The 25494-nt window shown below is 34.4% G+C and overlaps 1 protein-coding gene across 3 annotated transcripts in view; it reads right to left on the bottom strand.

The window, feature by feature from the left end:
* ST6GALNAC3 (ST6 N-acetylgalactosaminide alpha-2,6-sialyltransferase 3) overlaps positions 1–25494 on the bottom strand; it is a 317603-nt gene that overhangs the window by 165653 nt on the left and 126456 nt on the right. For 2 of the 3 annotated variants that reach the window (XM_039327182.1, XM_039327188.1), the window contains exon 2: positions 16014–16208. In XM_039327182.1, the coding sequence (XP_039183116.1) occupies positions 16014–16208 (195 nt within the window). Of the gene's footprint in view, positions 1–16013; positions 16209–25494 lie in introns of those variants that run through there. The other variant, XM_039327186.1, reaches the window with a different exon arrangement.

The raw sequence follows: 25494 nt of genomic DNA, 5'->3' as shown, positions 1-25494 counted from the left end.
CCAAGACTGTCAGATCCTCTATCAAGGCAATTCTAGAAATAACAAACTGGAAGGTACTAAAGTTTCATACTTTATGAAAGATAAAACAATAATTTGAGATATGCCATAATGCAATTCACTGTCAAATGATTTTAATCCAGTGGCAGGCCATTTCTAAAGGGAAAAGCATACTGTACTTTTTAAAGAGCATACTGTAACAGAGGACGGAGGAAAATGGATAAAATAACTCTATAGAACTATATTTTAAACCTTTTGTGGCCTAAAATATATTTTTATAGATATGTAAGGTTCAGATTAGTGGAAAGAATGTGGCTGTTAAACGGTGAATAATGTGAGAAAGGGAAAGAGATCCAAAGATATTTAAAATTAATTATGTGAAATTGGCAGGTGCTCTTCATTAAGAAATTAAGTCATCCTTAATTGATTAAATATGCAACAAAAATGTAATCCAGTTAATCTGAGGCATTGCTTTATTCTAAAAAAAATGTAATTTAACAATCTTAAACCTATGTTTGTTTTACCCAGAATGCATTGCATGGTATTTGTGTACATCAAACCATGTGACTTTCTGCCAATCATTGTCTTTTTGGCCAAGCTATACCCTATAGCAGTGGTGGCGAACCTATGGCACTGGTGCCAGAGGTGGCATTCAGAGCCCACTCTGTGGGCACACGAGCCGTTGCCCCAGTTCTAGGCCTTCAGCTGGGTTTTATAAAACCTTTTTGCTTTAGGCCTCCGCTTCCATGTGCAAAAAAAAAAAAAAAAGGTTCAATCAATCAGTCAATTTCAATTTCTCGCAGAAAAAAAAGATCTTGCAAAGTTGGAATTGATTGATTGAACTTTTAGTCCCACCCAGTCTGCCGTTACCACTGCAGCAATGCCCACGCAATGGGCCATGCCCATCCGGCACCTGGCGATGCATAAGTGGGTTTTGGGTTGCAATTTGGGCACTCAGTCTCTAAAAGGTTCGCCATATAGTTCTAGTTAATCTTCTTTAGCAGTTTATTTTCAGCCCTTCCAGGTAAATCAAACAAGGTATACAATCAGGTGAGCTACTTGTACTTTCTTTTAAGGCAGGGATCTTCAAACCTGACCCTTTTATGACTTGTGGACTTCAACTCCCAGAATTCTGGGAGTTGAAGTCCACAAGTCATAAAAGGGCCAAGTGCAAGCCTGCCAGAATCTTTCAAATCCCCCCCCCCCTCAAGTATAGAAACAAAGCAAACAAGGAATAGCCTGTTCCATTAGGGTAGGTCCTCCCTACGTTTCTTTCTCAGACTATTAAGCACTAGGGGCTCTTGCCTCTCTTCTCTGACCAATCCTTAGCCGTATCTCTTTTTCTTGTCCCTCAAGGTCATTCCCACTTATCATTCTGTTTATGTAGAGGTAGAAAACCATGGGAAGATAAAACACAACCTGCAGGATAGAAGTCAGTGGCCCTAGATGATGAACGGAGTCCCCTAATACCACCTTCTGGACCCAACCAGACAGGAATGACTGCAAGCATTGTAAAGCACTACTCCTGAAAGCCTTTCAGGATGTCTATAAAGATATTATAAGTGATAATCTCAAAAGCAGTTAATAGGCTCTAGAGGAAGAGCAAGATCACACATTTTCTAGCATCCATCAAAGACATGATCCGTATAGGGAAAATAGACCTAAAAGTATCTGTAATAGTGAAATAGAAGTGTAAGTTTTAAAATCGGATTAATATAATATTATTAGGTTTAATAGATAAATATTATTAAGATAATAAAAGTTAATTAAACATTTAAGATAATAAGAGATCATCTTAACATAATTTTAAGACAGATTTAAAAAGCTTAATATTAATTTTCTTAGAAACTATGCATTGTGTAAAATGTGACCATCCATGCAACTATGTATTGTATGAAATGTGACCAACCATGCAACCTTGACTCTGATACACATACACTTCCTATACACAGCATCTCATCCACACAGTGTCTACCAGTTGGTAGAGATCTTTGGCTGAGGCTTCCCCATTCATCCCGCCAATCACCACCCAGCAATTTCCTTCCAATACTACCACATTCTCTCTTCCAAATCCCATGGAAGGCAGTATTAATAATTATGTTGAAGCAAAACAAAATGTGAAAGGAGATGACTGACAGGACTATAGATGAAATCACCAGGAAAAAAAATCTGACATTGTACTTATAAAGTACAGATAGTTTTAGACCAGTGGTTCTCAACCTGTGGGTCGGGACCCCATTTGGGGTCGAATGACCATTTCACAGGAGTCGCCAAACAAGGCTGTCCACCATTTTTCCCCCTTTTCTTTGGCCACGCCCCTGGCAACTGGTGATGTATAAGTGGTTGGGGGTCACCACAACATGGGGAACTGTATTATGGGGTCGCGGCATTAGAAAGGTTGAGAACCACTATTTTAGACTTAAAACCACAATTGAACTCAGAAGTGAGAAATTTGTTCAGTGAGCTTTGTCCCATTTTACAACTTTTCTTGCCACATTTGTTAAAGTGAATCACTACAGTTGTTAAATTAGTAACACGGTTCTTAAGTGAATCTGGCTTCCCCATTGACATCATAAAGATGAACACATTGTCAAGCATCCAAATGTAAATCACATAATCATGGGGATGCTCTCCCAGTCATAAGTGGGAAAAATGGTCAGTGCTGCTGTAACTTTGAATGGTCACTAAACAAACTGTTGTAAGTCCAGGACCACCTGTACATGCAAAATTAAATTCTTTTTAAACAGATGCATTTTTGAGGTGCTTTTTTCAATTCCCTGTCCATAATATACCAATAAGGAAAATAGTTGATATGGTTTTATGCAAATATTGCCTAGGACATATGGAAAATTTAGGGCCTGATTTGATTCAGAGGGTTATAAATATCATTACTGTTCCAACTTTCTCTGGAAACCAATCCATTTCCAGGATTATCATTCCCCGTTAACCTCCAAAAAACAAGAACTCTGATTAGTAAATTTATTAGAAGGAAGACAAAAGTCACAACACAGGAATTTGTTCTTCTGCTTCAAATGAGAAACCAATAATATAGGCAATGTAAGCCATAAAGATTGGAGTCTTTTCTTATACTTTGTAGAGCAAGTGAGTGGAAACCTATTTCTCTTGTGAAGATTAAGCTGCTAGAAATATTAACAGTGTGAGAAAGTATTCTTATAATTATATTACAATTGGTGCCAGGTTTCCAGGAAAATATTTATATTCTGTATTTTCCCTGACAGTTTGAGGAAGCATAGATAAAAGTTTCTCTTTCATCCTTACAATATTCTTGTGGTGTAGCTTATGTTGAAAGAGAATGGTTGGTTTAAGATCACAGAGTGTTGTTGTTTAGTGGGGATTTAAAGCAAGGTTTCACTGGTCCAGTCCAGTACTTTATTTATACAACTAATTTGGAAACAAAAGACTTCATGCACATTGTTTTAATTTCATTTTATAAACTGAAAATGCAATAGTAAAGATATATTTTAATCAGCTAAATCTTCTTCTGATGTCAGGCTATTTTCTCCATTTATGTTGCAGAATGTATTAATCCTAGAGGGGTGATATTTCCTTTTAGCTTTGCATAGCAGCATGTACAAATAAAAATGTTAACTGCCAACACATAATTTTCAGCCTGCTTGTCTTACTCGAGATGTGTGTTTTCTGTTAGCAGCACAGCTGCTCATGTTTCTGAACACGAGCTGGTAGTGTTGTAAATATCTTCTCCACTGAGATCTAGATATTTTAATCACTACACAGAGGGCAACATGTAGAATTTGTGTTCATACTGATATGCTTTTCTGGATATTGAACTATATTTATACCAGTGAAAACGCATGAATGTGTTTTTGCTTAAAATTATTTTAATGTACCGACTTCTGGGGTAGGTAATATACCCCAGATAAGGAGAGGATAGGCAATTGCCCACATATGCTCTATCATTACAAGGAGACAGCAGCTTTCCACAAATCTGAGCACTGGGAAATGATGGGATTAGCCATTCTACTTGCAACTCATCATTTCTGAATTCCAAAATACTTGATGAATGTCATCAGCCAAGAGATGCACCTGTCATGGCTCAGGTTCAGGACTCAGCCTCAGAAATCACATGAGGTTGATCAAATACAGGCACCACCAGAACAGCTGGAAAAGCCAGGTGAAGGTGATATAAGGTCTCCCAGCCATCACAGAGAAATCTGATCTCTGGCTCATGAAGGACACTTGTATGTAGATTCTATTCTTGAACCTCTGACAATTGGATTGCCTGACAAACTTGACTTAGCTCTCTGAAACTTGGACTAACTTGGATGATTCTTCCGCATGTTTCTATTCCAAAGCAATAGGTATACATTTGTGGGTAGACCTTTGCTTATTTACATTCCTTTGCTTCATTATTAACTCTTAAGTAGTATATATCTATGGAGATTTTCAATAATTCAAGTTGCCCCAAAGGTATTTTTTCCAAAAGGCAAGTGTTATTTTTCCTTTGAAAAAATAACACTTCTTCTCATACAAGAAGCTTCTTCCGTTCAGAACTGTAAGTTAAGTTCATATTTAAAAATTCAGTGCTGAAAGTAGGGATTGTCCTTTTTAGATTTTCAACCAGTGTTCTTTCAAGAAATCAAGGAGGTTACTTTCTGTTGTCCAGTCAGTTTTAAGTCTGAACTGCAAAACTGGGCCTGCAATTCTGCAAAGAAAGGTACGCAGGTAGACTGTTGGGTGAAAGTGGGAGGAGTCTGAGTTAAGTTACTCTTTTCCTCAGAAAATTAAACTTGTGTGTCTGGGATAAGCTTAGAGCATATTTTAAGAGAACGACCTGTAAAACCCAGGAAGGGCTGTGTGATAAATTCAGTACAGATTTGACAAGAACAATCTTGTCATATTAATCTTCATTTTTTTTCATTGAGTATTTCCTTAGTGCATTGTGATAAATCCTGCTGATTTAATGTACTTTGATTTTAGCAAAGCAATTGACATTTAGGCCTGGATGGCATAATTAAGTTGCTACACTGGTTGTGTGAAAATTGTACTCAAAGTTTCTTTATATCAATCTGCAAACTGGAAAGAGGTACGAAGTAGGGATGCTGCAGGATTCATTCCTCATTCTTCCTGTATACGTTGATGATTAGCGATTTGGATGACAAAGTAAGGGAATGCTTATCAAATCTGCAAATGATACATAATTAGGTGTCATGGCTAATACCCCATTAGAAAGAAGTAACACTCAAAACAATCCCAAGAGTTAGAAAAATGGACAAAAAAATATCACAATGATATTTAACACATTAAAATGCTAAATTCTTAATTTATGAAATAAAAATCACATGCTTAGCAAGATACAATAGTTGGAAAAAATGTGGAAAAAAGATATTGGAGCAGTGGATGATTATGAACAAAATGTGAATCAGCAGTGTAATATGACTGCCAAAAATACAATTTGAATCGACCAAAAAATGGTTTCCAAATCACAAGTAACAATTCAATTTTGAGTTAGTCAGACCCCAAGCCTAGTTTTTTGTGAAGTTGTTCCAGATGGTTTTAGAAAAATGGAACTATTCACACATGGGTAAAAAGAATGAACTTGTGAAAAGGAATTAGAATTTGTGGAAGGAATTAGAAGAAACAAGCCTCCAATATCTGAAATAATGTCACATGGAAGAAGGTTAGGACTTGCTCTTCACCATTCATTGTGCAGAATATAGCACAACAGATTCAGATTGTGGGAAGAGAGATTCTGACTGAATTTTATAAAAAAAACTTCCAAACAGTAAAAGCAATTTGACAGTGGAACCAATTATAAAGGGAACTGGTGAGTTCTCTTAAATTGGCTATGTTCAATGAAAGGCTAGACAGCCATCTGTCTGGACTGACTTAATTTGGATTCCCACAGTGAGCAAGGGATTGAATTAATGGCTCCTTCTCATTCCATGATTCTATTATTCCAACTGAGTAAGATTCTGAAATATGATATGTACGTACATATCTGTATACAGAAGTATATACATACACACAGATATGGGAATGAATAATACGTAAGTAGTAATATAAATACATTCCCCCCCCCCAGAAAAAGGTTTGCTAAAACATACAGGCATAAAAATAAAGAAATCACACCGAGACACTGAACACATTTCTATCAGGTATCAATTAGAGATGAAAATATGAGTTATGTACCCCACAAGATTAAAGGATGTTGCTGCAAATCAGATCATTAATGCTGCTATTATCTTGAATCATAAAAAACAGCAAATGTTATATTTCAGAGACATAATTCTTTCCAAAAGCATTCTTCTTAATGGTATGGAAAGATTCAACTGCAAAGTTATTCAGTGAGATGTTAACGTGTCTCATAATAAAACTATTCAATAGCCTTCAGATATGTTAAGATCAAACACGTCTTTGCAAGCCACTCTGGATTTCTTAATATCTCTCAGTATGCCAGTTTCTCATATAAAAATCATTGGAAAGATTAAGTCTTTAGGAAAGTATTGCACATGTTCAAGGCTCAGGCCATGTTGAGGCTTAAAATTAAACTGGGCATCAAATAGTACTTGAGATTAATATTACTGATTATCTTGAATAATCAGGAGATAGAAATGTTCAAAGACAACACATTCAGTCATAAACAGGAACACCCATCAATATATGCTATTTTAGGTTGCTAAAACTAATACATCCATAATCACAATCCTAAAGAATAGGCACCCATTAAATTACATTAATAAAAATTAAAACATGCAATAGAGAAACTCACCGTTTTAATCTCATTCATAAATTGTAAAATGTGTAATTTCCCAACTAAATCCAATACCTGTAGCTGCTTCAGTGTCCTCCCAATGAGGTGTTGGAGGAGGAGTGGGGTTCCATTTCCTAAGCTTTTTATCCTTGACAACCAGTGCTTTTTTTGTTAAAAAAAAAAAGGTGCGTTCTCTGACCAAAAGAGCCATGTTGACAACTATATCTATCTCTTTATCTGTCCATCCATCTATCTTCTATCTTCTGTCATCTATATATGATCTACATACCATCTAGCATTTCAACATCATATATTAAAATATCAACTAACATAAAAAGGAAACAGAATAACAAAACAAATTAAAAGTGACAAAAATATACATCAAACAAATATAACAAAAGTGACCTGACTTTCTTTCAGTAGAAATACAACTACTTCTGTTTAAGTTTAAAGTAGTAACACTGATCTATAGAATATTTCAAAATACTAAGTCAACTTACTAAAAGCTAGTATTCATAAAATGTTGTCTTAATTTCATCTAAAAGATAACAAGTTATCAAATATAAATAACCTTATGTTTAAAAAACTACAATATTTCTCAAGTGAAATTCAATCTAATCTTCAAAACTCAAGATCAAAAGCTTTATCTTGTAAGAAATCTATCAATGGCCTCCATCCAGATTACATGAAATTTATTGTCTCTGACAATTAATTGAGTTAGCCAAATCAGCCTATTTGGCTAGCTCAATTAATTTCAAAGTCTATTTTTTCAATATGGGTATATATTTTTCTTTCCTTCCATCTTAATAACATAATATTTGTTATATTATAATAGCATATAACAATCGTGTCACTATAGTAATAATAAAAACAAAGTCCCATGTTTTTTCTCCACTTGTTTATCCCCATCCCTAAACGGAAAGCTTCAGGTTTCAGTATTACACCCATTTTCCAAATTTTCTAAACTAACAACAATATCTGATTCCAAAATTTCTTAGCATTATTACAATATCCACCTAAGATGAGAAACCATATCTACTAACTATATTTAAGTAAATAAAGTAGAACTATATGTAGAGACAGAGCTACTTTCTTATGTTTTTTAGGATCAAAATGCATTTAGTTGGAAAATATCACCTTGTACAAAATGGAATGCTGCTGTTGTTGAACTAGCAAATTATAGATATTATTTCAAGCACCAGGTGAAAATCAATTAGAGAACACTGAAACAGAGAAATCATAAGCCAACAAAATGTCTGGAAAAAACAGAATTGAAAAGCATGTTTCCAACTGGCTCAGTTATCCTCCATATAAGCACATGTTCTGTAATGCTCCGCCCAATGATTGCCAAATACGTCCAAATCAAGGAAGCTTGCCAAAATCCTCAACAATAGAAATTACATCTTTGATAACAACCATCAAGCCTTACAAAATAACCTTTTGGTTTTGAAATCCAGAAACAGAAATCCCACCACATCAATCTAACCCAATCTGATATTCACCAAACGTCTTTGAACAATGACTCTCAAAATTTTCAGTCAATGTAACTCTTCAGCATGCTTGTTTGAAAGTAAGGAACTGTGGTCTCAACACATGTGGAGAAAGCTCCAAATTGCAAAAAGCTGCTACATTTAATACCAGTATAAATGGGCATGGTGTGTGTGTGTCATACAAAGTGCGTACTTTGTGCCTGAATGTACAACACAATAGATGTCCAGGCAAGATAAAATGAGATTTAGCTTTTTATATTCATAGCTTATTTCCTTAACTAGAAAAAGATGATAAACCTTCTCTTTGCTGGCCTGTTTCTTTTCAGCTGAACTACTTTTAAAGCAAATTGATGCTAATTATAGTTTCCCACATAAGCAGTCTTCATTTACAGTTGCTTCTATTGAATCATCATCAATTTTGCTCTCTCTAGGCATTAAACTTTGTCTCACCATCCAGAAACTGCCTCTTAGGGGAATCAAATGCATCAAGTGACATCAGCCACCATTTTCACCTTCATCCTTCTCTCCCAGAAATAAAGGTGGAAAAAAATAGGAAAGAAAAATTATAGGTGGTGGGAGCAATTTTCTCCCTTGAGGTGTTAGGTTATTAACTGATTTTTACCAGCAGTTATATTTCACAGTGCCAACATTGCCTAAGTACTAGCTCATTCTCCTTTGTGTCTGCAGTTGTTTGGAGGCTATTGTAGTACTGCATTTTCCATGGAGCAAGACTGCATGTAGAAGCAAACTTTAAAAAAAAAAGAGAGGAAAAACTCAGTGAATGCTGTTATTCATTCAGAATTGGGCACTATTGGAAATATATTGTGAATCTATCTTGTTCTCAAGGCTCTTTTTATAAAGGCTCTCTCTAAACTGAGTGACCTTCTATAAAGTCATTCTTTCCCTAGCAAGTGAAAATAAGAGTACCACTTAACCGGAATAAGTAAAACACAGGTAATAGCAGTCTGAAGGAGAACTGTGATGTTAGTTCCTAGATTATAATGAATCAGCTACACAATGTGCTGTATTGTGTATGTGAATACACAATATGCAAACCTTTGCTGACATACTGTTCTGCTATGCAGCGAGACCCATTATTTTGGGAGTAGTAGAGTATAATTTTTAGCAACTAAGAATAAGCCTCAAAGTGCTTTTGTTATGACATTTCTTCATGCTATTTTTTTTTTTTTTTTTGATATCACTGGGCTGTTTCTATCAAAGGTTGTCTCCTCCCCAGTTTAGCATGATAATTCTACTCTAGCTGAACTTTATTTGTGAAACAGGTAGGTGTTATGCACTGAATAGTATTGGGGCTACATAAATGGAACCAAGGGAATTTCAAAGTATGTAGATAACACTAATAGGACAGGGGTTTTTTCTCATCATGAATCACATATACATTTATGGCATCCTGTGTGTATAAAATATCCTACATTGGGATAACTTCCACAGTTTTCTGCCTAAAAGGCAGAGGTACACTTAGGCTACTCAGAGACCAAATGTTTGTTCTTGATCTGAGGAAAACTGAACATATAATTCCATAACACATGCTGTGTAAAGGACCGAGCAATTTCCAGATAGGCACTGAAAAGTATAAACCCTGACTAGACCAACCTTTGCCTCTATCAGATCTTATTTTGTGACTGACTTTGCCTCTGTATTGCCACTTACCAGTAGTATGTCTTAGTTCTCTTAAGTGAATCCTGCGAGTGGAGAAATTGAGAAGAGCTGTGCCCTGACATACACAATAGCCCAGCTATTGATGGTCTACTCGGTGTCAGGTAATGAACATTAAGCCATTAAGGGCATTTCTTCTGGCTGTACTTTCTTTTGGCATGCTGAGGACAGAATGCTTAGGAATCAGAAGAAAACAACAACAGTCACACTACCAACACCACACTGAAGATTTTTTAATTCTCAAGATATTTTATTTTTTTCTTTGGGGAAGATTTTTCAGGCATCATTTGTAAATTTTCCAAATAAAGGAATCTGCCCAGTTCTAACATTATTCTTTTTGTACTCAGATTAATAACTGTGATTAGGAGGATTAACTACAATGTGTCATTATTTGGTTCTTATGTTTGCCTAATAGATGTAAACTGCTGTTGAGAACGAGAAACAAAGTATGTACTAAGAAAAGTCAATATTTACTAATGATTGCAGATGATTTATATAGCTGCTGTTCTTTGTTCCTTTTTATATGGCCATTATTACATTTTTACTTTTACTGTTATGGTCCTGATCTAAAGTCTTGTATTCCAGTCTCAAAATGGAAGCAATTACACTGGATCAGGTTTATCACTTGATGGAATTGCCCAAACATACTGCAGAGTGGCTTGAATTTCACTCAACTTGAGAGCCAATTTGGTCCAAATACAAACATTGCCAGGGTTATTTATTAAGAATTGCTATGAAACATGTTATGCTATCCTCACACAGTCAATATAATTCATGAAGTATTCACTGGCTATATTAGATGGAATGTTGTACAATGTATTGTCTCAATGACAAAAATCCAAGGATTTTAGAAAGTAAAGAATTGTGATAAGTAAACAACGCAACTAGTGATAGATTGGGGAACTCATGAATTATAATTGATAATAAGTTATGGAAAATAATTTTCCACTTTAGAAAATAATATGTGAGAGTACTTAAAGAGCAAAGAGATAAAAAAATGATAAGAAGAAGAGTGACTGAAGTCAGCAAAGATATTAGCATTCAGTCCGGCTTCTGTAAGAACAAGCTAAGCTTATATTTGTATTGATTATATGAAATGTCTCAGTTACACAACTGCATTCAAGAAGTTGTTCCAATGAAGTCACCTTGAGATACATATAAGACAGACATTATTTTAGCTTAATCAGTTAGATTTTTTACTATATACATTGCACGCAGATGCTCCTTTGCATCACAAATCATTATTTGTATCAATAGGAGTCCTTTGCCATTCCAGAATTTAACATGATGACTATAAGCAATCTTTTGAGTTAAAAACTTTAAATTTAAGATCACTTGCTAGGAACAGCAAGATAAGTAGAAGACATGTTTTCATCACTGCATATTGACTTCCAAATATTCTTAGTTGGTCACTGTGGGAGGCAAGATCAGGGACTAGCTGAATGTTTAGTTTTATAACAATAAGGGGTCTTTTCATTCTTTCATCAACCCATCTTTTCAAAGATGTTGTGATGGAATGATATAAGTGTATATCCACTATCCTTTATCACTGCAGATGTTTCTTTCATGACTTGTTCTCATTTAATGTAGAGTAGATGGCTCGGTCAAAAGCAGAATATGAGTTTTTTTGTATGTTAGTTTTCAGCCTGATGCTGCTTTAATTAGCCAATTTCATGAAGTAGCAAGACAACCCCAAATGCAAAATACAATTGTGGCCCAATCGAAACAATGGACATAAAAAACCACCAGTGTTCTGTGTCCTCCTGGTTGCCCTGATCTTATTATTTATGGATGATGGAAAAGTTAACGTAAGCTACTGTTTTATATTTATTGGTCTCGTCATGTGGTTCTGGAACACATTTGTTTACCATTGGCCATGCAAATTTTGAGTTTTTGAACCTTATCATCTAAGTTTCCTAGGTTTTAGCACAGCATGCAATTAATATTCTTCATTTTACCAAAACAAGTCTATTACACTTCTCTAATAATTTATGTATCATGTGGCCAGATATTTTGACATTTTCTTCCTTCTCAAATCTTAAAATATTCTTGGGTCAAACATTTTATCAATGTATAATTCTTGAGGGAGAATATAACTTTCTGTAAACTATTTTCTATAGCTCTTTTTTTACAAATTTGAGAAGGCTGGTAATTAAGAAAAATATGCATAAAACTATTGACTTCAGCATTACATGTTTTATGTTTCTTTTTTAGCTTTTGATTCACTTGCATGGTACTATCACACACAACAACAGGTAACTGTGGATGCTTTTTGTTACTTGGGCACTGCAACATCCCCATGGTGTGTTGTAAGGATATGAATAAGGGGTGTTGCAGTTGTCATAACTTTGAAATAGAGTCATATGTGGTTTTGGGGTGTCTAACGTAATTTTGAATATTTTTTTAAGTGACCTGTCCTATCTCGAGAAATACATACGTTTCGTTTATATTCATTAAGTGAACTATCATATCTCGAGGACTAGCTGCATATGTTTTGCTTATGTGTAAAACAAAATTCAACAAGTACTTATTGTCCTAAATTAGTTGTTGACTGTGAACAGACCAGTCACAGCTATAAAGTGCTATTCAGAAAGAAAATGTTATTATTGTATGTGTTCCTTATGTAATCATGTACTTTTTAGAAAGCACAATCAGATATACACCATAAATATTTTTTTCTCTTTCAAAACATACAGTATATTTTGATCTTCCTAATGGGATACATATCTATATGACTGTCCATCTCATGAAAGAGTGACTCTGTTTGGCACATAACAAAACTATAAAACAGCATATAATATCATATCATACCAATACAATTCCTATCCAGAAAGACCATTTTTTTTATTAAGTCCATCTTGTAATAAAAATTATGCTGGCCACTGCCATCTGTCTAATGATGAAATAATAATGGAAACAAAAGAGCATAAAGCAAAGAAGAACACAGCAATCTGGTATTGATTCAATATTTTACGTTTTTTTTCAAATGTTTTAAATTAAATGTTGCTTTCAGTAAACAAAATAAAGAGTTATGTTCAGGGTAGATTCAAAATGTCAAGATAGAAAACGAAGGCAACAAATTAGTCTTATGACATCTTTGCTTCCATAAAATAGAAGCAAGAAATAAATCTGATGAAATACTTCTTTTTTCTACCCAACAGTTCCTGGCAAATAAGGTTCAGAAAGTCTTGATAGGTTTTAAAGAAGCAGCATTGTCCCATTATTCATTTTCCTGTCATGGTGGTTCACAGTGAACATCCACATAAAGGGATGTTTTTCCAAAGAAATAATTGCAGGAGAAAACAGAGTTAGTTCTGCTCTCATCCCCACATTAGAGAAATTTCAACTGCTTTGTATTGTCCCTACTAGGGAAACACAGCTAATCTAATTAGCTTTCCAGCTAACCTAGTTTTGCCAATTTCAACAATCTGCTTGTAGTGCTAAACCTGCTATGTAGGATGCTAAGACAGGAGTGCTATAGGTTATATTAAGCCTGTAAACCTGAGGCTCTCTATTTCTATTAAAGTAATTAAACACAAGACAATTAAAAACTAAACTTACTTTTCTAAATGTAATCCTCTATCTACCAATTTTGGCAATATTTTTTTAAAAAAACAAAAGAAACAAAAGACATTTGTTAGTTTCATTTCACAAGATACTGATTTCATTTCTGCTCCCAAATTTATGCAGTTATAATGATGTTAATTTCAATTTTCCATAAAAAAATTCATGTTAGATATCAGAATTTTCTCTGTATCTACTGCATAGGGAGAAAATAAGGGCAGAGAAAGATCAATGAAAATGGCTTTTTTTTTCAAATTGAGAAAATAAAATTAAATGCAAAATAAATGTGGAAAGTCAAACAAAGGGGGTATATTTGTAAATTTTAGAAAGCCCAAGAAAGGACAGAATAATAATTAAAACAGATGATACGGTAAAATTAAATAAGACAAGATAATATATTTGTTCAACTTTCCTTTGTGAATAGGGTATACAATAACGTAATTAAATTGCATATTTATACTTTTTAAACAAATATTACAAACCTACTGTCTTTGCTAAATAAATAATTTTGAATGCAGCTTTAGTTTAGATATTGACACTTCTTCCACAATTTAAAAATAAAGAGGCATCTTAATCATTCTTATCTAACTATATGCACACATTTCTGAAATCCACATTAATTTGAGATGTACTGGATCAGGATTATTACATGTGACTTATGGCATAATTTTGGATTTGCCATTTTGGCCTGGGACTGTTCAGTTCCTAACTCAAGACCACTTTGTAATCTTGTACTCTGAGTTCCGTGAGATAAAAATGTACTTACATAATAAATTATTTCCAAACATTTCCAAAATTCAAAATGTTGTTCCCTTGTGAGAGTTACGTCTGAGCATTAAGTACATTCCTAAGACAAGGATACACATAACCAAACAATAACAATAGCACTTTTTAGTGGGAGCCCAAATCTGCCAGTCTCACCAGGGTATATATATCTGTGTGTATGTGTTTGTATATATTGACTCTACTTACTAGGTGATCACATGACCCCCGGGACACTCTAACCATCATAAATACATGCCAGTTGCCAAGTGCCCTAGATCTGATCATGTGACCACAGGGCTGTTGCAACAGTCATAAGTGTGAAAACGATTGTAAGTCACTTTTTTCAGTGGCACTGTAAATTCAAATGGTCACTAAATGAACGGTTATAAGTCAAGGGCTACCGGTTTGTCGTTTATATCCACAGCCGCTCCACTTTTTCCTCTATGGATGCTCTCATGTAACATAAAAAGAATAACAATTCTGTTTGAGCTTTTAAAATATTTTAGAGAAGTGCAAATGTAATTTCCTAGAAAGCATTTTTTTAAAAAGAAATCTTAAAAACAATAATAGCATTGGGGGAAAAAACCTTTTCTCTTCCTTCTCTTTATTATACACATTTAATCTATTGAATCTAAGAGAATTAATAGAGTATTAATTCCAGCTCATCAATTAAAATCGTATCATTAGAGCAAAAATATTCTCAGAGGGGGAAAAAAAACCCAGCATTCTTAATTTACAGACTAATTCTTTTAAAGTCTGTAATAGCTATTTTTCAGAAGAGCTTAGAAAATTATATACAATGAGTGAATTCACCTTGGATTCCCACATACGTTATCCCAAAGTCAGAGATTATTCAGACTGTAAACAGTTCTATAAGTATCTTTGGGTAAATCATTTCTGATCGCTGTTGCTATAGCTACGGCACCAGTACAGCGTTCCAATGGCACCACATCAGGAAGAACTTTAATCAAAAGTTAGCCAAGGCGCGCCTTTTCCCTGTAGTTAATGAATGAGGATATTTTAATTATACCTCATGATGAAGACACTGTGCTTAAATGAAAAATCTTCACAGAACAAAGAGACAGTCTAATTGAAATATTATTTATCTCTTCAAAACAAAACTAGTTATTTTACTTTTTTAACAGCACTTGAGGGTCTTGATTCAAGGCTGAAATCCCAATTCCACTTACCAGATAACAAATCCTGTTCCATACATACAGATAGTCCTCAACTTACAACCATTCATTTAGTGACTGTTCGAAGTTACAATGGCACTGAAAAAAATGACTCTTGACCGTTTTTCACACAACCATTGCAGCATCCCCAGTCAAGTGATCAAAATATAGCTGCTTGGCAACTGGCATGTATTGATGATGGTTGCACTGTCCTGGGGTCATGTGATCAACTTTTCTGGCCTTCCCAGCTAGCCTCCGACAAGCAAACTCAAAGACAGATTAGTTGAATGACCCCATGGGGTCACTTAATAACTGTGGCAAAAAAAAATTCATAAAATGGAGCAAACACACTTAAAAACCGCCTTGCTTAGAAATGGAAATTGTAGGCTTAATTGTGGTTGTAAATTGAAGACTACCTGTATCTTATTTGATTTAAAACCATGTAAAAAGAGTTAATATAAATAATTACTGCTAATGAATTTTAAACCATTTTTTAAAAATATTAATAACATTACCATTTTCAGTTAAGAGGTCCATTTAGCCAGATAAAAGAAAGAATACTTAAAATTATCTTTATAAAAGAACATCATATCACTCCATGGGAATCCTTACCTCTTGGTTTTTCACATTAAGATATCCATAGTGAGCCCTTCGATGTCGTTTTTGCGTATAGGAAAATGGCATCCACTGGACACTGGATTGTCCGAAGCAGCTGAGCATGAGGGGAAAGCTGACTTCATTTGTAAGGCGGGCAATGATGAGGATTAGAAAAGCAGCTATACAGCCAATTACAACAACGGCCTTGCGCTGCAAATGGGATAGGGAAAAAAATAATTAACAAAAAAAAACAGACGGGTTCATTTTCTTAACCTAAGCGAGAAAAACATCTACAGGTAGTCCTTGACTTATGTATGGCCACAAGTGAGCCCAAGATTTCCGCTGCTAAGCAAGACAGCTTTTAAGTGAGCTTTGCCCCTTTTTACAACCTTTCTCACCACAGTTATTCAGTAAGTCACTGCAGTTGTTGAGTTAGTTAACATGGCTGTTAAGTGAATCTGGCTTCTCCATTGACTTTGACCCTGGAACACTGCAACCGTCATAAGTACAAGCCAGTTGCCAAGTGTCCAAATTTTGATCATGTGACTATGGGGATGTTGAAATGGTTGTGTGGAAAAACAGTCATAAATCACTTTTTTCAGTGCCGTTGTTAACTTCGAACAGTCGCTAAAGTCAAGGACTATCTGTAAATATAACTTCATATGTTTCATATGTCCTTCCATATTCATTACAGAAGCATATGCAAAGATCCCAAGTCCCTGTTCATTAAAGCAGAAGAGGCTAGCTTGCTCATAATGCAAATAGATGTTCAGTTAGTCCTCGAGTTACATCCACAATGGAGCTCAAAATTTCTGTTCCTAAGTGAGACATTTGTAAAGTGAGCTTGCCACACTTGTTAAGTGAATCACCGCAGCTATTCAGTTAGTAACATGATGGTTATTAAGTGAATCAGGCTTTCCCATTGACTTTGCCTGTCAGAAGATCACAAAAGGTCCCAGGGCACTGCAACTGTCATAAATACAAGTCAGTTGCCAAGCAACTGAATTTTGATCACGTGACCACGGGGATGCTGCAATGGTCATAAGTGTGAAAAACAGTCACAAGTCATTTTTTCAGGGTCATTGTAACTTTGAACGGTCACTAAATGAACTGTTGTAAGTCGAGGATCACCTGTAGTTGCATCATACACATACATATTCATCATACATACAAAATACTTAAACACCCACACTGTATAGAGAAGAGCATAAGATAGGCTGCTCTAGACAAGAGAAATTTCATGCTTGGGCACTAAATGAAAGCACTAAATTCTCTTTCCTAAAGTTAAAACGGAGTTGCAATTTCTAAAATTCAACGGTTACATAGATAACATCAAATTAATGTCCCATTAAGAAAATTCTCCCAATAATTTTTTTTCGAGAGAGAAGAGCAAAGTTCAAAAATAATTGGTCATTTTGCTTTTTTTAACATTAATTAGGAAAAGTATAATATTTTAGGGCACCGGTGTCAAACTCGCCGCGTCTTGTGATGTGTTGCGATATATCACGATTTTTTTTCACATTGCTGGAGCTGAGTTGGACACGGCCTCCACATGATGCAACCGGCAACTGGCAGTTTGACACCCCTGTTTCAAGGTGTGGATTGCTGAAATGGAGGGTTTCCTTTACAGTTTTCAAATCCATTCTGACCAGGCAGACTATATTATGAATGCAGAAATGGCTCATGTTTTAAAAATTAACACCCCAAACAATGTTTATTTTTAAAACTAGCTGCAATGGTCTCCACATTCATTTTCTGACATTTTTAAGGCTCCACTAGGAGAATCACAAATTAAGAGTAAGCATCTTTTTCTTCTAAATGAGTCTTCTTCTAAGACTAAATGAGTCTTCTTCTAAGACTAAAGCAGGGGTGTCTAACAGTGCCAACTTTAAGAGTTGAAGACTTCAACTTCCAGAATTCCGCAGCCAGTATGGGTTTATTCTGGGGAATTCTGGGATTTAAAGTCCACAGGTCTTAAAGTTGCCAAGTTGGACACCCCTAACCTAAGGGATCTTTGGACTGCTCACTGACAACTACTCATTCTTTTCTCCAGACTAAAGGGAAGTGAAGTGGCTTATAGGAAGACAGCAAGCAAAATATATGATATCTCAAGATAATAATGGTAAGAACACTGGGACTGCACCATGTTTGGGTTGACTTTGGGATAAAACTAAGCTGAATGAGAAGTAAAAATTATGTATCTGTTTTCAAGTTTATATTTCTTAACATCTCCCTATTAAAATGCTATGTGCAGCTATTTAATCACTTTACAGTGTCAGGTGCAAAGAATCAGACTCATCTGTTAGGTTGCAGCATAGAAGATTTATTCGAGTCTACACACAAGAATCTAGTCAATTAAAATTCTGTATTAAATTGGTGCCAGATATGGCTCAGTGGAATTCTGGAGAGGTTCGACTTGGACCATTTGTGGCAACATAACGACTCTAGGCTGACATTTAACTCCATCCCCCAGCTCTGTCTGCTCTTCTTACAAACACAAAGGAATTGAATGATTCTAAAATGGCAAGGAAAATAAATTAATGAGTTTGAATTGTATCTTATGTCTTCAATGATTGTTTTTTAAACATGATCTCTAGTTGCTATAGGCAGTTACTATAACATTTTTTAACATTTGTAATTTTTTTTTCAAAAATTAGACAATCTATTAATCTATTGGGTCACTCTCTGACAGAAAGATAGTGTAGTCTGGTATGAATGGAATGAACATTAAATTTCTTATTCTCTCCTTGTTGTTTCCCAATGCCTTTTGGTGTAAATTCTCGACTGTGATGCCTTCCCCAATCTTTCCACATGGCATAATTAAGCTGGTCATATATTTTTTTACCCTAATCTGAACATTCCCGTCATCATGTCAGAATTTATTTTACAAAAAGGTACCAGTAAAATGGCTTGCTACTACCAAGAACATTTTTCTAGGGATTATAATCATATTTTAAAAATTATAAATGCTAAAAAGACTCAGTAAATCCTTAATAGCAAATTATAATAATTGTAATGTGCTCTAATCCTTTCATACACTTCACTATTCAAATATTAAAAAGAAAATTACATTCTTAAGTTCTTTTTGCTGATCTTTACTAAGTGAAACATGCACTAATTTAGTATTGCTATGACAAATCTGCTGTATAGAGTAAAACTGGATGAATACAACCTCTTCACGCTCCTAATATACCCAAGCGATCCATGAGTTTTGCCATCCTCTTCTAGCAATTCTAAAAATTCAATCTCAATTATAAGATAACTCTGATCCTTGTCTCACTTAAAGCAATCAGAATTATTCTCTCTATATCAAAATCAATAAGCAGAAGACATGATGAAAGACATCACTCTTTTTAGAATTAAATTTATGACTGCTGAAGAGAAAGGACAAGTCAATTTAAAATTTGACCTATGTTTTTTCTAGTACTACTTTCAATAAAAATGAATAAAAGTCTAGTTCAATGAAATTTCAGACATATATGTGTGCATTTGTGTCTACACACACACACACACACACACACACACACACACACAATCTCAGATGTTCAAGCTAGAAAATCTCAAATTGTGCTGACCAGAAAAGGAATGCAGCTCCTTCCTTTTACCTTTTCCTTTTCCCCTAAAGCAACAAATTGAAACTATTGGCAATCTTCATATAAAGCATGGGCAGAATCATGGCCAAATATCTATGATTATGCAGTGTATTTATCATGCCTTTTGAGCCATATGTTATTTTTCTTAAGTAAAGAGCATATTTTCAATAACCAAATGATTCTCCAATCATACTTTTCTCCATTATTCTATAACTAAATCTACATATTACAGCTAGCAACTGAATATGCCACTGTATATCTTTCCCCCAATAATCACATGTGAGTTAATTTAACAGTATGTACATATATGCACATATGCATAGTCATCATATTATTTCCTTTTGGGATAAGCAACATTATGCAAATCACAAGAAAAGAATTAGAATATTGAGTTGAGAATTTAAAGGTATGAGTTTGAAAAAAAATAAAGGGATCTGGTTTACACAAAAACCAGTAATAGTACCTCTCCATAACTTACAACCTATCTTTCTTTCCATCATTTCTACATATTGTTTCATATATTGCATTTCATTCTTTAAACTACTCATTTTTTTTCTTTTGAGGTTCTCTTCAATTCCATCAATCTATGCTCCTTCTTCATATTCCCTCTTCTTCTCCATCACTCACTCTTCTTCATGAATTTGAGTTTTGATTTTGATGAGATAGCCCAAGCCCTGTTGAGTTACCATTTCAAAAATATTTTCTTATCTAAACAGAGAAACAGAACGATCAAGGAAAGCTGAGAGCCCAGGTTCAAGACCCAAGCACTATGAAAAGGGTGAGCTCCCGTTACTTGCCCAGCTCCTGCCCACCCAGGAGTTTGAAACCATGCAAATGCGAGTAGATAAATAGGTACCACTTCAGTGGGAAGATAACAGCAATCTGTGCTACTTTGGAATACAGCCATGCTGACCACAGGATCACGGAAAATGTCTTTGGAAAACGTCTGCTCTCTGGCCAAGAAATGAAGATGAGCATTGTGTCCTAGAGTCAGACACAACTGGACAAAGAAACCTTTTATCTTTTGATTGCAATACATATATTGCAATCAATTTATATTTATATATAAAATTTCAAATAGATTTACTAATTTAAAAATTTGGGGGGAGGCTGTTTTGCAAGAGGTGAGAACCAATATTGTAGTAATGTATTAATCAGTATTCAATTAGGGGGATATATGTTGGGGTTATTTCTTTTCAATGCACTTTTTAAATGTCTAGATTATTTTGTTTGTTTTTTTGTGGGTCTTTTTGAGTTTTGTATTTTAACTTCCCTATGAATAAAATAAAAAATAGAGAAAGACAAAAGGTATTTTCATTCATTCTTTCTGCTTATTCTTTTAAACAGGGGAATATTAACAGCATTGTTCCATTCATCAGTTTTCCCAGTCTCCAAACACATTTATTTATTTATTTATTTATTTATTTATTTATTTATTTATTTGTGAGACTTATATACCGCTTTAAGTGCAAGCACTCTCTAAGCGGTGTACACCAGTAAGCAATGGATATATATATTTACATTGCCCCCAACAATCTGGGTCCTCATTTTACCTACATATTAAACAAGCTTCACAGATACTCCATGAGAAAAACCACATCCATATTTTAACATTTGTCAAATTATATTCCCTACATTTGTAATCATACCGTCAGAATTTTTCATCATTCTGACATTTATGACTTCCTTTTCATCATTTAAAATTTATTTTTAATTCAATTATTTGACATATTACTACTATTCTCATACTGATCTCTAAAATACTGCTTTTAGCATTCTCTCATTCGAGTTTCATCCCAGATCACATCTTAGTTTTGATTGATTCTAATCTCTCTACTATATGGCTCTTCATTTAGCATTTTTTCCCACCTCCATTTTTTTTTCATTTCATCAAAATCGTTCTGCATTTTCTTTATCTCTTTTAACCTTAACAGTTCTTTGCTTTCTTTTATATTCTTTATAACTTCTACATACATTGTGCAATATATTTTTCTTACTATTTTTTTGCAGCATCCTCTGATAAGCACTTTTTCTTAACTAGAAACTCTTTCATTTCATTATGCCACATCACTTTTGTGGTGTGAAAAGTATTTCACTCCATCCCAAATAGACTATTTTCCCCCTAAACCCACTTCCCATTCCTTCTGTTGGAATATTAATTTATATTCTAATACTCATTCATACAGAAGCCATAATTTCTGTTTTCCCCTCATTTTCCCCATATCTAGTTTTCTTCATTCAAGTTTAATTCCTGACATTCAGTATCAAGATGATTTTAACAGAGATATGAAGGCACCATTATCTGGGTAAGAAGTACTGAAGCATTTTTAAAGTCCAGAATGAGATAAAATTAGGCAGGAGCTCAGTCAGTCACCCCATAATTCACTGAATTACAGAAAGGAGAAAAAGTATAGCATAATCAGACTTGCAAGAATTTCTAATTATAGCACATCACAATAAAAGTAGCATCAATCTTCCAAAGGAGATGATTTTCCTGGTCCGGTCTACCAAATGGGACTGATCATATTCAAAGTCTCTCATTATTCTTGTATCCTTCACAAACTCAATCTTCCCAACTATACAGTCAAATCACCCATCCTTTTTTATTATTTTTCTATGTATGTACAGATTTTTTGTAAGCTAATACTAATAATCGCAATTATCTTTCATTTTGGGATCTTGGAATTACATTGGTGTATATTCTTTATCACATTCTCATAAATATATTAATTAATATATTAATGTGACCTAACTATTATTTGTTTTATTTTATTTATTTGTTTTGGTTCTGGACCACCTAAATTTAAATCAGTTTTTTCTACAAACTACTGAAATGTAATATGCAGCTATCAGAAACACGTGAATTTGCTTCTTTAGATGCACCCATAATAGCTTAGGTACTAGTTCATAATTTCTGACATCCATTTTAGCCATTTTATTCATAATTAAACCTACACCTTCACTTCCCTGCATATATTCATCAACTTCACTCACCAAATTAGCCCATCTTCATTCAAATCTATTTTTTCCTTTCTCTGTCTTAGTTTCACAAATACAACATGGCTATTTTTTTTTAATATCATCTGTTAATTCATTCACTCTTTTTACATTCCAAGACACAGTCTTCCATTTTCTATTGTTGTCAGTGATGGGACCTTGATGGGAGAATGACTACCTATCATGCATTTTTTCACTCAAGGCTTTCAAATAATGCTATTTTTGTATTGTAGAGAAAGTATAGACTAGATTATGATCCTTAGTCATATCCACTTTTTGCTCATTTATTTATTTGGGCATGTTTGGGCCGGTACTGCAAACATGTTTATGCTATTCTATACACCATAGTTCTCTAATCTGGACATCGTCACGTAAGACAATATGCTATTGCCCACATATCAACAATTAGGATATACGTAAATATGTAATATTCCTGAAAAAGAAAAATAATGCATAATTGTGTCATTTCCATTTTCTGTTAAATATAAGGCTCAATTGTTCAATTCCCTTTTAACTGAACTATTCATTCGTTCATGTCTAGAATGGAAATAGTTATATTTTTTACTAATTACTATATTACATGTCTTTCAAAACTTGATACACTATAAATGATAGTATTATTTTTCAGTGTTAGGCTTAATTTCAAATTTAATTAGTATTTCTTCAGCATTTATTGAATTATCTCTTTATACTTAAAAATTTAGTACAGCTGGTTGTATCTGGATGCTAAGTGCTATGATATTTAAAAGTTATTGCTTTAAATCTTACTTGTGGAATAAATTCAAATGACATTTTAAAAAATCCATGCGTGTTCTTTAAGTTTCTTATCCTGCCTACAGGTGCTTTGGTAAATAAGTTGACCTCCTCCTGTTTGTGGCAGCCTCTCAAATAGTGGAATACTGCTATCATGTCTAATCAAGCAGAGAAGCAACCTGGAGAAACTTCTTAACAGTGATGACAATTAACCAGTGGAACAACTTGCCTTCAGATATTGTTGGTGCTTCATCACTGGAGGTTTTTAAGAAGAGACTGGACAGTCACTTGTCGGAAATGGTATAGGCCGGGCCTCCTGCTTGAGCAGGGGGTTGGACTAGAAGACCTCCAAGATCCTTTCCAGCTCTATTCTGTTTGATTGATTGAAATTGCCAGTGGCCTCGCTCCCCTTTTCTACAGATCCTGCAAGATTTTGGCAATTCATCTCTGTGACTTCTTGTGAGAACACTAAAATGTGCAACAATAGGTAATTTCCCCAAAATTCTGTCATGTCCTCTTTTTTAAAGTTAATATTTACTTATTTGATTACTATGAGTGTCATAAGAAACGTTGCAGATGCATTTGTCCCTATAAATGCTCCATTCTTAATTTCTGGCATGAGCCATGGTTTCCATAACCATGGGTTGATTGAATAACTCAAAATTAATTTGGTTAGTCATTCCATTAAACCATAAACCAGGGGAAAGCCACTTGTAATCTACATGTTGTTTATAGTCTGTATGTCTGTCTCCTCGCATACACATACACATACAGAGAGAGAGAGAGAGAGAGAGAGAGAGAGAGAGAGAGAGAGAGAGAGATTGATTTCCCCTTTTTCCGACTACGCCCCCCCCCCAAATTACTGTATTTGTCTGAGGTACTTTAAGAGCCTCGATGAATGGAAAACTACTATTGGCTGAAAATTTCACCTTGACCCTCTTTATGACTTTGTTATTCTTCATTATCTGAAGTCCTCCAAGGGCAATAAAAGACAGTGCGGGATGATAAGGTTTATTCCCCAGAACCTCTTCTATGTTGATCCACTGAAATATTTAGATGTTAAAGCTGTCCTTTTTTTCTTTGATTTATTGGGAAATCTATTCTCTGATAGCAAAAATACCCTTTCTTTTTGTTGTAAGATAATATCAGTAATAAAAAAGAATGAGAAAGTTAGAGGCATGATACGATATTAGAATATTAAGAATGGTCTCCAAGCGCTAGGGTTAATAATCTGTTTACTTACAAATGTCGGGCATGACCTGGATATAAAGTGCAAAATGTAGCCAAATGGATAATACAAATATTTATAGCAGTGAGAACATGCCTACACACACACTGGTATTGTGATAGTGGTTTACCTAGAAGACCCATTTAAAAGTAAAGATTAATATAAATACCCAGAGTATCTTAGATGATGTAATAATGTGTAATACTGCCCTTGATCTATTGGTACTTATTTCTACAGCTGTAATAAATTCAATTGTACAGTACATTGTAGCAATTTATTATCAAATTGGTACCAGCTCTCAGGCTTCATTTGATTTCATGTGTTATGCATTTGAAAACAATAATGACTGCAATTAATAAACTGCTTTTATTTTAACAACTACTGGAGTGAAACTTGCTTTATTTAATACTCCCTGTTAGAATTATTTCATTGAAGTGTGGGAAAGGAAGGGGAAGGAGTCCTATTGCATTTTAATACAATAAATGAAAAGAGACCTTGATCAAACCATTTATACACAATTAATAAATGACATAATTATGTGGCAAAAAAAATCATAATCCTGTTTTACGTAAGCAACCTCAACAGTATATTAAGCATTTTATATTTTTTCCTTCCATCAGTCTTGGTTCATGGTTGCTATTTTTTAATTGTGAAAGAAAAATAAGAAAAACAAGCATTCCCAACCTGGTAGTATCTAAATGCCCTGGACTCCACATTTTCCAGAAAATATGTCATACGTTAGAAAAGACTGTTGCAGAATAGGATGAAAAAAACTGAATCCTGTTATCTTTTTCATTCAGCTATGGACCCTGAAAACATTTGTGGCTACGAAAGGACTTTAAAATGAAGGGAATCATAACTATCACTGGTTGGACAAAATTGCTTTTCCTTTAAATAGATACGCTTTCTAGCCAGCCTGTCTGAT

Source organism: Crotalus tigris, unplaced genomic scaffold (assembly GCF_016545835.1).
Source record: "Crotalus tigris isolate CLP2741 ecotype Arizona unplaced genomic scaffold, ASM1654583v1 scf7180000024358.1859470, whole genome shotgun sequence".
Taxonomy (NCBI): domain Eukaryota; kingdom Metazoa; phylum Chordata; class Lepidosauria; order Squamata; family Viperidae; genus Crotalus; species Crotalus tigris.
The sequence above is the reverse complement of the archived record's forward strand: the minus strand, read 5'-3'. Positions and strand labels throughout refer to the sequence as shown.